The sequence below is a fragment of the Linepithema humile genome, chromosome 6 (assembly GCF_040581485.1).
Source record: "Linepithema humile isolate Giens D197 chromosome 6, Lhum_UNIL_v1.0, whole genome shotgun sequence".
In the NCBI taxonomy this organism is placed as follows: Eukaryota; Metazoa; Arthropoda; class Insecta; order Hymenoptera; family Formicidae; genus Linepithema; species Linepithema humile.
In genome coordinates, this window is record NC_090133.1 from 9,064,199 (window position 1) to 9,078,233 (window position 14,035).

General features: G+C 32.0%; 1 protein-coding gene and 1 long non-coding RNA gene across 6 annotated transcripts; one reads left to right on the plus strand and one right to left on the minus strand.

Annotated features, from left to right (window-relative positions):
• Positions 1-2,990: 2,990 nt before the first annotated feature.
• Positions 2,991-8,129, plus strand: LOC105679738 (odorant receptor 13a-like). 4 transcript variants are annotated; one of them, XR_010890723.1, is made up of 11 exons: positions 2,991-3,032; positions 3,112-3,291; positions 3,560-3,679; positions 3,767-3,884; positions 5,015-5,312; positions 5,472-5,591; positions 5,682-5,772; positions 7,236-7,372; positions 7,504-7,639; positions 7,707-7,833; positions 7,909-8,129. XR_010890723.1 is itself a non-coding variant. In XM_067357122.1 (10 exons), exons 2-10 carry the CDS (start codon positions 3,124-3,126, stop codon positions 7,755-7,757), a joined length of 1,239 nt encoding a protein of 412 aa, XP_067213223.1. In that variant the 5' UTR covers positions 2,991-3,032; positions 3,112-3,123; the 3' UTR covers positions 7,758-8,129. The 4 variants fall into 4 exon arrangements, 3 of the variants coding, with proteins under 3 accessions (XP_067213223.1, XP_067213224.1, XP_012235384.1); XM_067357122.1 differs by having other exon boundaries at positions 7,707-8,129; XM_067357123.1 differs by having other exon boundaries at positions 5,057-5,312; positions 7,707-8,129.
• Positions 7,784-11,015, minus strand: LOC105679727 (uncharacterized). Of its 2 annotated transcripts, none has more exons than XR_001101887.2 (5): positions 10,812-11,015; positions 10,038-10,225; positions 9,768-9,892; positions 9,437-9,608; positions 7,784-8,967 (listed from the first exon to the last, which is right to left on the minus strand). It is a non-coding gene; the product is annotated as an uncharacterized lncRNA (long non-coding RNA). The 2 variants fall into 2 exon arrangements; XR_010890725.1 differs by lacking the exon at positions 10,812-11,015 and adding an exon at positions 10,523-10,731.
• Positions 11,016-14,035: the final 3,020 nt, after the last annotated feature.

Here is a 14,035-nt window from a genome sequence, read left to right on the forward strand (position 1 = left end):
TACATGAACATAACTGTTCAAAAAATTGATTTGCTTTATAAATTTATAAACAAACTTTATAAATGTAATATTAAAAAGTATTTTCTTCATTTAATTTATAAGAATTATATATTTATAAATTCAAGGTACGTCTTTGAGATATAAATTTATAAACTTGCTTATAACTTTATAAGAATCAAACTAATATATACAGACCTTGAAGATAATTTTCTTATACATTTGAAATTAATTAAGCGATCAAAGTCAAGACTGCCGTTATTGCTGTTTGTGGCTTGATCTGAATTCGGCTACCATCTCCATTGTCAAACATGAGTCAAGAATAGGTACATCTATTAAAAATTAAAAAAGCTGATTAAAAACTAATTATTCGATTTTTATTGTTCTTATTATATAAGTATTGAGTACGCCACTCAAAGAAAATAAAAAATTAATAATTGACAACGATATCGTTGTCAACAATAATATCAATAAAACTTACCGTCGCTTTTTTTGTTTGTTTCACTGCTTTTTGACGATCGTGGGACATTTCCTGGTCCTGGATCATCTCTTCTATTCAAATCTCCGTAATGTTCGAATATGTGAAGGAATAAGTGTATTACAGGCATGAAATCGAAGTTAACTTCACTTTTTGTTGCATCTTGACATAAGTAACAATATCCTTGAAAACCGTCATTATCATCTTCGTTTTGTTTCACATATTTGCATTGCCATGTGTAGTGATGAATGTCGATATTATCAGATTCTGGATGATAATGAGAAAATAGGCTTCCTTTTTCAGTTAAAAACGTTTGTTACATATAACACAATGTGCTCTTTTAACCCATTTAACTTTCCTAAAATTCATCCAAGACAAATCTTGTTGATAACCATTTAATCTATGTTTTTCCATATTATAAAAAACATGACCATGTTGGTAGTATATATGAGCATTGAAGCTTGACATATCGATGCTACTGAAAATTTGGAAACACTTTTTACATTCTGCCCGAAATCTTGGTTTTAATTCAAACTTTCTTTTCACCCAATTTATAGCAATTGCGCGATCTTCCTCGTCTATTGATTTCCATTCGCAATCGTCATACACTTTTAACAACAGCTTTACTGTTCCTAAATTTGCACTTAATGTTGCTCCTGGTTCTTTTCTTAATGTTAGTCCTTCGCCCTATTTTTCTGGATGAGCACTTCTATAATACAAGAATACGATATCTTCAAACATTATACTCGTAGTTCCTTCGTTTTGTCTATGTTTACAAAGAATACAATACACTGAAAAAACACTGCCACTAGTCTTTTTAAAATATTTGAACACCCAGTCATAACCAATGTCGGTTACAATTTGTCTATTTTCTACGCGATGGTAAATGAAGATATCGTCGACGGAAACAGACACCTCACATATAACATATTCTACATCGTTTAAATCGCCAGTTTTTCTGAAGTTTTTCCAAGGCTCATTTTTATGTGGCTCTTCAAATTGATAAGTAGTTTTATGTTCGCGTTTTATATGATCTTGAAGGCTTTCTGTGCTGACGAAGTATAAAGTTTTTTGACACTCATTACATGTTGCTTGAAAATTCGACAGTGTGTAATTTGCTTGCACTCAATTCGAAACAGTTGGAAGCTCAGGTTGGTTGACCACGTCCATTGCGCGAGACATATTGCGTGTGACTGAACGCGATACTGCCTTATCGAATAGTGATTGATAGAAGAGGTCGAAGGAACAAAGGTATAGCATTTCTCTTCCATTCGCACATAAGCATTGATACATTATTCTGACGAACCCGACTGTTATTAAGAATTTGAGTCTTTTGCAAAACATATGTAATATTATAACAATTCTACGATTGAGCAAGAAAGATAACATAATGTCTATTAATCTTTCATAGTAGTTATTAATGTAATGTCGAATATTTATATATAATATTATATTAATTTTATTATAGAATATATTTTTTAAAGTGTAACAGCGCCAAGCTTTTTGGATTAAACATATATTTTTCTTTTGATTACATTTTTTCCTTTAAAATAGTTCGTTCATAAACTTAACTTTTTTTCCTTGTTTTATGAAAGAACTGTCTTTTTTTGACAAACAATTGATTATTCGTCAATTTGTATTTAAATATATTTGGGGCTATAGATCAAGATGCTTCTAATGAAAATACAAGAACATTCTCCAAAATCGTACAAAGAAATTAAACTTTTGCAATCACTGTTTGCGCAAAACTTCAGTTATACTTATACAGATTTCGTCTGTATTCAGCGCAGTTACATAAAAATAGTTTTAAAAATACATAAAAGAAATTTTTTCGCCTTTTTAGTATTCTCTTAGCTCATAGCACTCTTTCGTAATGCTATATAAAAAGCTTCATTTTCTGTTAGCAATATCTGTATATACATATATTTCTATACAAGAACCAAAAAGAGAAATAAATATAAAGTTAAAAATAAAAAATTTAATTTTCTCCAATAATCGCGAAGTAAAGATTCAGCAGAAGTAACCGTTACAAAGCGATGCAGCAGCTTATACTAAATTAAAGCTGCTGCATGTGAAATTATTTGCCATTTTTAATTTTTTTTAACAACTGTACTGAATAAGTTACAAAAAATAATGTACCGCTACTTTTGCGACAGATAATTTGCGGCCGCTATGCAGTGCTGTTGCAGCGCTGATTTCCGCTAAACGCAATATTAATATTAAAAAGATATCGAAAATTCATATATGTATAACGAGTTAATGAAAGCCATTATCACGAAATTACCGTTTTCAAATGCAATCACGTAAAAAGAAAAGAACCTAAACTGTTTCAATTTTATCCTATGTCTACAATTACAAACGCTTACATCCTCTTACGTCTCGTTCTTCGCTATTAGTCTATCTTTGATTACGCAATTATGAAGGATAATTTTGCAATTTAAAAAAAATTTCTCGTAATTTTACGATCGATCGTAATTTGCTGCCCAGCGAAAATGGCATTACTTTTGCAGCATAAGCGTCTTGCAGTTCGCGCATATCAGACAGATACACGTTCACGGTAGCCGCATTAAACAGAATTTTCAATGAAAAAACTATACTTCGGATTCTCTGTCGATTGACGTTTACTTTCTTAACAGCCTAGATAGAAGATGAAAGACAAGATGAATAATATTGATGAGTTTTTTCAAAGTTCGCAATATAGTTTTATACGAATGGTATTGAGTGCCTGCGGCCTGTGGCCCTTTCATACCGTACTCAGACGCTGCGTGATATACTTTACGATGTTATTGGTACTCGGATTCGGATTGATGTTCCAGGTATATATTAGACGAAAAATGTATTTTTCTTTAAAATAAAACTAAGAATACAATACTATTTTAGCTTTTATATTTTGTTGAAAACTTTGGTGATCGAATATTACTCTGAAAAATTATATTGTTGTGTCTACACTATGCGTGCACAAAAATTCATGTTTATTTTTATATACGCTTAACAATGTGATTTATGATTAAACGGTTTAATTGGAGTTATATATTATTACGTAATGTAATTGCATGTTCGTAATATAATGTGTGGAAAACGCAGATGATGGGTGCTATGGAAATTCGGCATGATTTTTTTGTATTACTTGACTGCGCACCGTCAATACTTATTCATATACACATAACGTGTATATTCATTTTTATGATATACAAATTACCCGAGGTGCGTTAAATAAGAGTAACGTTGCTCACATATTAATATATAGCAATTAAAATATTTACGTAATCGTATATTCTCCTCGAGTTGTAGATAAGATCACTTCTGATTAAGATACAAAAGTACACTCTCTCGCCAAAATCGAGCGAAGAGTACAAAATACACAACTCACATGCAACATATGGACGAAAGTTAACCATGGCTTATATGGGTAAGTTTGACAGTTCAGAGTGTAATCTTATAAGCATCTTTCAAAAACATTTAATTTCTACAATAATTTTGAAAATTCTGAAAAAGACATTTGACACTTTATATTGGGTTGGCAAATAAGTTCGTTTGGTTTTTGATTGGTACTGCTTGCAATGCCGGTTTCACTCTTTTCCTTTCGGTGCTACATTGTAATTGCTCATTTCGGCATTTGAAGGTTATCTTTTTCCATAAAGTTTGGTTGTGCTAACATCAGTATTGTGTGCGCTTGGTACTTGTAAAATGGAAGTGGACAAAGTGCATTATCGTCATATTTTGCGTTACTATTTCACTGAGAAAAATATTCAGCGATTCTAATCGGAAAAAACCGTTTGAACATCTTATCCGATTGATTTTGATTGGATTTGGGGCTATCCGATGAAATGATGGATGCCTTTATCCGATGAAATAAAATTTCCAATGAAATATGAACGGATAATGAGCTGCGATTTACTTATCCGTTTAAATTGATATATATGATCGGACATTGCACTTGATCGGATAAAAATAAGGTATTTTTTCCGATCAAGCTGAATGTCCGATCTAATGTACTATATCCGATTAAAATATTATCCGATAAAGTGTAATATCCGATGAAATACAATTTATCCGTTCAGAAGTCCGATGAAATACATGTGTACACATTTCGAAGTCGCACTGGTAACTCGATTGTGATTAGTCGTGCTAACAGTCGTACCGATGGGCCCAGCGTGCATGAGCCTGTACTCTATTGTCTCGTGTTCGTCATCGAACATTAATTCGGATGATATCAAGGCCTTCGTCGATAATAATCCATCCCAATCGGTGCGAGAGATTGCTACAGCACTCAATAGATTCCACACAAGTGTTGAAAATTATTTGCGCAATAAATTATATTCCGTTATAAAAAACCGAACGAACTTATTTGCCAATCCAATATATGATTGTAACTCTTTGACTTTATAATATTAGAGATAAACAAAAGTTCCTGTTGCTTTTAAGGCGAAAAATTTAAGGAACTTGCATACTCCTAATATAATTGTACTTTTTGTGTGATAGTAATTCTAGTTATGTTTGTAAATTGTACAAATCGCAACACTGTTTTATACAAATTAGGTATCCAAGCTGGTATTGACCTCCTTTTCGTATTTATGACAGCATTGGAAAGATTTGTCGCCCCAAAGTCCGAATACAATGCGTCGTTTGATGAAGTCCCCGAAGTCCAATCGGGACCCGAAGTCCAATCGGGAATACTTTATCGCGTTAATTACATGGTGGACTTTGACACACATTACGTTCCAATTTTTTTACACACATCCGTAGTGCATGTCAGTTACATATTAATGGCACTTACAATTGACGTTCTGTATGTAACGCTAGTCGAATACTGCTGCGGTTTATTTACGGCTATCAGGTGAGTTATATGGATTCTGCTGATTCCGCGAAACACAAAAATAAAATACCTCATAAACACCTAATAAAAATAACCGCATGTTTTTCTTCTTAAACGTAATACTTGTTTTAAATCATTATTTTTTTATGAAAATTTGCTACGGATAACAATGAGCCTCAGATTTCGGCTAGAAAATGCGTTTGAGTTCGAAAGTGACAGCAATGATTCGATAACGACGTCCACGAATAAATCTTATTCGAACGTAGCATATAGTATTCGAAGACACACGGAAGCAATACAGTGAGCATACGTGTATTTACATAAATACTCATTAGAACAATAATTTAGAACAATAATAATAAATTAATATTTTCTGCATATTGCGCCTAGATTTGTCGCCATTATAGAATCGACGTATAGCGTGGTTCTCTTTCTACATGTCGGATGTTGCATATTATTATTAAGTATAGTGGGATATCAGGTACTATATTACGCATCTAATGAAATTTCTCACACAGCTACACTGAGAAAAAAAGTTTCTTTTACTTAAATAAATATATTTACTTTTAATCTGATTTTTTTATCCGAATAATTACTTGTTTTGTTTAAAGAAACGTTTTGTTACATGAAATAAACAATTCTTTGTGTTAAATTAAAATTATTATTTTTAGAATCAAATATAAAATATTTTAAAATAAAAAAATGTTTATGATAAAGACAAGAAATTATTTATTAAACTAGAAAAAATGTAGATTTTTAAAATAAGCGACCAGAAATATATTTAAAAATATATTTATATTTCAAGTAATTCGATATATTTAAAAAAAATTAGTTGATATATTTACTAAACAAATTTTAAAATAAAATATTTTTTAAAATTAAGATTACTATTTTTTTGTTGAAATTAGCTAATTAGCTAGATCTAAACAAATGCTACGCAATGTTACGTTCGTTTTTCGTTTAGACACATTGGCGTGAATAGACGCTTGATGCACCATTCTCACGTTTTGTGTAAACTCGTTCGACATAAATTATTAAAACGTTAATAAAACTGACATTTTTTGAGTGAGATTTGTCGACACTCGATTAGTTCAATGTGCAATTTGTATTAACATTTTGTGTCATATGTGTGATAGAAATACAAGGCTTTGAAAAAGGCCTTTCTCTCATGTGATTTAATTAAATAAAATTTATTTAAAATTATTCTATATTTTTCAGTATATATAACATTTTTTGCAAATTTTATACTATGCACTTTTTTTAACAATTATTAAAAAATAAAGAATAATTTAAAAAGTTGACCATTTTTACTTAATTAGCTATGTATTATTGCTAGTGTATCTTATAGGTAGTGTTGCAAGGCACGGTTGAGCGAAAGAACGGAAGAAAGAAACTAAATAGTTAATGTTAAATTACACAAATATACATATTTGACACTTATCAGAAATAACGAGTCACAGTCTAATTTAACCAATGAAACCGTCCGCCATCCCGGACGGTTATCTCGAGTGAGATTAATCGAAAAGAAAGATCAAAGTCCGAATTAGTTTTATACAGTTTTACACAATATTACACAGTCTTGTGCTTACGCTCTTAGTTCGGCTCGCTTGCACAGCTCAATACGGTCTCCTCCGATCTATCTGGTATCACCGTGTAGCTGCCTAGGCCTTTAGTCAGCTGAGCGCTTGTATTACATATATTCTGATACACATATGTATATACCCAGCAAACACCAAGTTACAGTTATATAATTATTAGTTGTAATTTCCCACTCAATAATATAATTGTTATATAACACGTGTATTATATAACAGTTATTATATTGTTGAGTGGGAAATTACAACTAACAATTATATAACTGTAACTTGGTGTTTGCTGGGTACCTATTTCCGTAATTTGAAAGCTCGACCGTAACAATTCTCATATAAAAATGATGTTCGACAGATAATAACAAACATGGAACACCTTGACCACCTTATGGCTCACGTTATCCAATTGATCACAACTTTACTTTATGTATTCTTTTTTAATTGGCAAGGTCAGAAAATTATAGATTACAGCGAAACAATCTTTGAATCCGCGTACGTACTCTAAAATGTCAGAAATACAAATTAGAGAGCGTAGTGTGTGTGTGTGTGTAAAAAAATACTTCCTGAAAATAATCGCGACAAACAAGTAATGAAATAAAACCAAACTTTTACGCAATTTGCAGATATAATACGGAGTGGTACAATATGCCGATAGCGGCAAGAAAGCTTCTTATTATGATTATGATGAAAGGTAAAGAGCCATTGACAGTAAGTGCCGCTAATAAACTTATCATAATGTCATACGTGACTTTTAATGCGGTAAGCATAATTATTTTTCAACTGTCACATGCCATCTTCTTATAAAAATGAGAAAACTTTGTTTAAGATGTTGCGGATGTCAAGTTCATACTTTATGCTGTTACGATCTGTGCAGTGAAATAAGTAACAGACGACACTTCTAGATTTATATTATCCATTGCATTTTATTAATTGACAACCACATTTTTACGCAAGTATTTATATTACTACCACTGTAAAAATATTATATTTAAAGTTGAAAAAAAAATTCTAAAGGAAGAAATTTGCAGCCTGTAATCCAGAAAACACCAACATAATGTCAATGTTATAATTTCCCACTCAACAACGTTACTGCAATATTTTGTGACAATTATATTGTTGAGTAGGAAATTATAACATTGATGTTTTGTTACTGCTAGTTAGTGTTTACTGGGAAGTATAAAAAATTTGTTTCTTGATTATTTAAATAATTATTATTATAGTTAATCTTGTTTTCTATGCTTTATAATTACGCAAGTAAAAAAATATTCAAAACAAAGCAAATATTTAACAGCATTGTAGAATGGACAATTATATATAACTAGTATATAAAAAAATATAAGTTTTTGACAAATAATATACTAAAACCAAATATCTGAGTTATTATTAATAATAATAGAACAAGCTGTTTGTAGCATTTTCCATTTTCATCATCAGAAAAAAATTCCGTTTTCCAATACAACTGATATGTGCAAAGAAAAAATTTCATACAATCGCACGTTCATAGAATAACCATTTGTATAGCATTTTAATATTTATATACAAATCTACTTTTATCATTGTTGGAAAAAAATTTAATTTTCTCAATATTGACAATAATAATATCCAAATAATATCCAAAATCCATATCAATATTTAGAGCAAATTCGTGAGAATTGCTGTTACTGTCATCACAAAATTTCTTTAAAAATACTTATGTACAAACAATCGAATCCTCAAAGAGCCTAGTTTTATTTATGTTGCTCTGACACACATGCAAAAAAATATTACTTTTAATCCTACAACCCTTACAAATTGTAGAAGACATTCTTTTTATCTTGCAATCGATCGTATATAGTTCCTAGAAACGATATCGCTTTTGCAGCGCAAGCGTCTTCGTGCAGTTCGTGCGTATCACATTGATGTACACTCACAGCAAATGCATGAAACAGAATTTTTAATGGAAAACTACGCTTCATATTCCGCGACGATTTTCGCATTTATAACAATCAAAAGTCTACAGTCTTCGGACACTATTAAGTGTCATCGACCGGCCCTTTCGTACAATAATCAGACGCTGCATGATATACTTTGTAATGGTGCTTTTAAATCTGGAATCACATTCAAGATATATTCAGAAAAAGTGTTCTAAATTATCTAAAAATACACTACTATTTTTGCTCTCTAATAACAAATCTACATACATGTGCGACAAAACTTGCTTGTTGAAAAATATCATTTGTTTGAAAGATGCGTAAAAAATGGAAATTCAATTGGAAGTTTTAAGAAGTTTATATCATTGATTATTCTCTAATTTAAGCAAACTTTAAGTAACAGCTTGAAATGTTGTACATAAATAATGGAACAACATCCAAAAATAATATATAATTAATATAAAAAAAGAATAAGATCAGAACACACACACACACACACACACACACACAGAAATTGAAACAGAAACAGAGCAATTTTGAAATATTGCATGTATATTCTTTGATCAGTTCTTTCTTGTCAATTTAGTTTGAAATTGAAGTTTGTTGTAAAATTGATAATAATAAAAATAAAATAGTCAATACATACCGATGTGTTGTACACCCATTTCTGTCGCTCGAAGGTGACCATTCCTAATCATCATCTCATAATTCGGTTTAATTAATGTAAGATAAGAATTCACCAGGCTGAAGAGTTGATCTTCGAAAGTATTATCCATCGTAAATAGAGTCCCGACATTTTTAAGCAACGCTTTCCGGATCTAGAAAAGATGAATCATTTATTAAATCCATCTTAAACATCTTAAATTCATGACAAAATTCTTGTTATGATTCTATGTCTTATATAATATAGGAAAACGACTGTTTAAAACTTTTATAACCTAATATAACTACCGCAACAAAAGAATTTTATTAGATACCATAACATGGATTAAATGACTCTACGAGACATTGTGGTGATACTCTCCCAGTGGTACTCAATGAGAGATATGATATCCTTGTCTTCGTGAAATAGAATTTTTTGGTCACATTCTTGCTGACATATCTGCAACAAGTTTACGATTGCTGTTACACACATTTATAGACATGCTGGAAATGGTGGACAGAAACATTACAGTTAGTAAGTAACTGAATAATGTATTTTATAATATATAAACTAACAGTTTTGTTGATTTTTTTAGCGTACTTACGTGTCTGATTCTTCTTAAAGCTCTCCAAACCAGTTAATAAACAATTTTCGCACATGAACACATAGTTCATCATGAAAGGTACAAGTTTGTCCAATTGATATTTGATGCAGGATGTTTGATGCTTGTAAAATCATTATGAACAACTGGCACAAAGTAACTCCAAGATATTTAGATTTCTCTTCTTGCCACTGTAATGTGATCTGTATTAGTATCATAATATTGCAGAATATTATTCATCTTTTCTTCAATTTGTTTTGGTTTCTCGCTCAAACTGTTTTTATATTTTTATATTTTTAATTATTGTTTTATTATAATTAATTAATAATCTTAATTCTATAGTATAACTTATATATTTTACATAATTATATTGACTACTTAAATCTTTTGAATTTTACAAACTAATTTGTCTACATTTTTAAATTCTATGATTATTATTTATAAAATTATTTGATATCTTGTATACCGTTAAATCTATAAATTCTTACATCATTTAGCTTTTCATTCTTTATAGTTTTAATTTACATTCTTTTTTTTCTCAAATCACTAATAATCAAACTTCATAAATTATATAATTTTTACATTAATCCTCTACTGTCAAATCTTTTAGAATAAAATTGTTAAATTATCTGTACTTGAGTTGTTTATTAATAAACCAGACAATAAAAAATGTAACCTCAACTTCTTAATACATTAGATATAAACAAAAGTATAATTTGTACAAAATCAGGGTACATGTGAAACGAGTACTTAATATAAAACTCGTATAATCATTACCTTTCACTTTTTCTTCTGACATTATTTATTTCAGCTTCCATTGCTAAGATACACCATACACCAGTGATGAAAACTTAAGCCAGCCAGCACCAGGGCTCCGTGGTAGGGGAAGCATGCACACAAGCGAGAACCGCTTACATCACACGTAGGCGGTACACGTGACGCACACGTACGTGTGACGTACGATTCTCGCTTGTGTGCATGCTTCCCCTACCACGGAGCCCTGGGCTGGCCGGCTCGAGTTTACATCACTGCCATACACTAAAATGTATTCGTTTGTTTGATCGTCGACTCGTATTATACAGGATAGCCCGAAATACGAACTGACCGTTGGTCTATACAAGAATCACAAAATATAAAATTCTGGTTGCTAAAAATAGAGCAACAAGCAGCATGAGATGTAAAAAAGACATTTTTAAGACGTTCTAAAAACACGTCGTTTTTAAGGGGGGAAACCTCGTTTAGAGGATCCAAAAAATCGACTTTTCAGAAATAGTCTTACAAGGGGAGGACGCGGACTTCGGGTCACCGATTTCAAAGAAATTTTTATATGGTATAGTACTTTATCAGAAGAGTACTTGAGTAAAAGGATAGGGCGCAACGCTTAGCCGTTTTCGAGAAAAATCGATTTGAAGTTTATGGCGTCCTTTATATTCTGGTCCTGTGGATCGGTTGTCGAGATGGCAGCGTAGCTCGGGCACTTAAACTCTAGGCTATCACGCTGTCGACCTGGGTTCGATCTCTGCCTATTATACTTTTTTTTCATTTATTTTATTTATTCTAGCGAATATTTATTCATTATATTATTATAATTAAATAAAATTATTTTAATTAACAATTTTGTTTTTTTTTAATTTGCACTTTCACTACTATCATATAAAAAAATAAAGTAAAAAAAACGTCTACGATTTAAATAATATTATAATTATTATTTAATACCAGAAATATTTTATTAATCATAATTTAATTTGATGTGTAGGAATATACGTTACAGAAGGGAAGTAGTCTGAAGGGGAGCTAAAAACTATTAGCAGTTACCTGGTGTGCGAACATTAGGTATACAAATATTATGGTTGGAGCAATAAGTAACTCAACGAAGTTGAGTGAAAAATTACATACCAAATTAAATTATGATTAATAAAATATTTCTGGTATTAAACAATAATTATAATATTATTTAAATCGTAGACGTTTTTTTTACTTTATTTTTTATATGATAGAAGTAGTAAAAGTGCAAATTAAAAAAAAACAAAATTGTTAATTAATATAAATTTATTTCATTATAATAATATAATGAATAAATATTCGCTAGAATAAATAAAATAAATGAAAAAAAAAAGTATAATAGGCAGGGATCGAACCCAGGTCGACAGCGTGATAGCCCAGAGCCTAAAGGCCCGAACTACGCCGCCATCTCGACAATCGATCCAACAGGACCGGAATATAAGGGACGCCATGAACTTCAAATCAATTTTTCTCGAAAACGGCTGAGCGTTGCGCCCTATCTTTTTACTAAAGTACTTTTCTGATAGAGTACTATACCATATAAAAATTTCTTTGAAATCAGTGACCCGAAGTCCGCGTCCTCCCCTTGTTAGTCGATAGTAGCTATATCAGAGAATATTTTCTTAAAATTTTAGATCAAAATTTAAAATATTTTACGAGCTACAAGCCTCAACAAAATCGTGCGTCGAACAGGTATACGAGCGCTCGGCATGCTCCGCCTCTCTCGTCTTTTGAAGGGGATTTTCGGCTCGGCAGCTGCTCTGTATTAAATGCATGAGTCAATGCTTTTGTGTTTAAATGTACGAATGTTGAAGCAGCCGAAGTAACTGTTTCAGGTTAGATTGGGAGCAGCACATTGCATTGCTGTAAACAATCAGTCGAGCTTTAATTTTCGTTGAGTGAGGATGTTTTTGTACACCTGGTCACACTAATAGCGTTTTCGATTATACAGGATTTGAACGACCCAGGGTTGATCAATCACTATTTTACTATAAATGCAAGTCTTTCATTGGTGGAGAGGTTGCAATGACGTCATTAACCAACCCTGGGTCGTTCAAATCCTGTATAATCGAAAACGCTATAAGGCACTATAAACGTGATGCCCTATCTACACCGAAGGATGATCCTGCTTGTGGCTCATCCGATCACTTTCGTCTTCAGTATGATTTTCAATGTATTTCAATGCGTCTACATTACTCGCTCGGATGAGCCACAAGCAGGATCATCCTTCGGTGTAGATAAGGCATGAGTATTCTCACCATTGAGTAAAAAGAAACAGGAGGGAGCGTTTGGTCGTAAAAGTGCGGACGGAAGTGACTATATAAAGTGGTCGCTCAAGATGGCCGCTCAAGGGCGCCAATATTGAATGACTTGTTATGTTTAATTAGGAAATAATGTACAATTAAAAGAAAATAAGTATAATATGCAACAATAATACCAAATTTTAATGGCGTTTTTCATTGGGATTGCACTCGTGCAGTATTTCCATAAGAGCAATGTTAAAATCTAAAATCTAAATTTATATTAAATCCTTCGTCCTTACAAAAATTTATCCATGCATTTCTTTAATCCGGATTTTTCGGAAACCTGTTTGTGAGTGAAAATTATTTAGTAATTATTGTGAATCTACAATTTCACAATACTATACATATGATTATAATCTCCAAAATAAAAATCTCATTATTGTTGATAATACTAACCGATGAAACGTTATTCCATGATTTCGAGCTGCTGCTGTTATGCCACAAGCTCTACAGTATACCATTTTGATCGTTTATTTCCATACACTGTTGCATAAAAGACTATACACTGCATATTAATGCGTACGGCGTACGGTATGCCGCTTGCCGCTATGCTCGAGCATTCCCTCTCACTTTCAAAAAGTGGTCGCTCAAGATGGCTGCCATGACGTACATCCGTCCGCGGATTTACCTAGTCCTGGCTAGTATATGCTCCCTCCTGTTTCTTTTTACTCAATGGTTCAAGCAGTTTAGAAGACATAACCTAATTATTATGTGCTTTTGGCCGATACACGGCATCCTCATGAGAGAAGCTATATTGAGAATCCGCCTTAACCCCTCCTCTTCCGCTTCTCCTCCCCTTATTGCGTCTGCGCGGGTCACCTGCTGCGCAGCGGAAGCTGCGTCTCTTGTCATAGCGTTGAGTTTTTCCGCCATATTAACACGCAATTATACAGTCGTGCGCTTTCTTTTGCAACA

Bases quoted from the DNA above. Each gene is read 5' to 3' on its own strand.
- LOC105679738 (XM_067357122.1), top strand. From the start codon at position 3,124: ATGAAAGACAAGATGAATAATATTGATGAGTTTTTTCAAAGTTCGCAA. The intron at 3,292-3,559 runs GTATATATTAGA...TGGAAAACGCAG, and splicing joins GATTCGGATTGATGTTCCAG to ATGATGGGTGCTATGGAAAT. The intron at 7,373-7,503 runs GTACGTACTCTA...CGCAATTTGCAG, and splicing joins GAAACAATCTTTGAATCCGC to ATATAATACGGAGTGGTACA.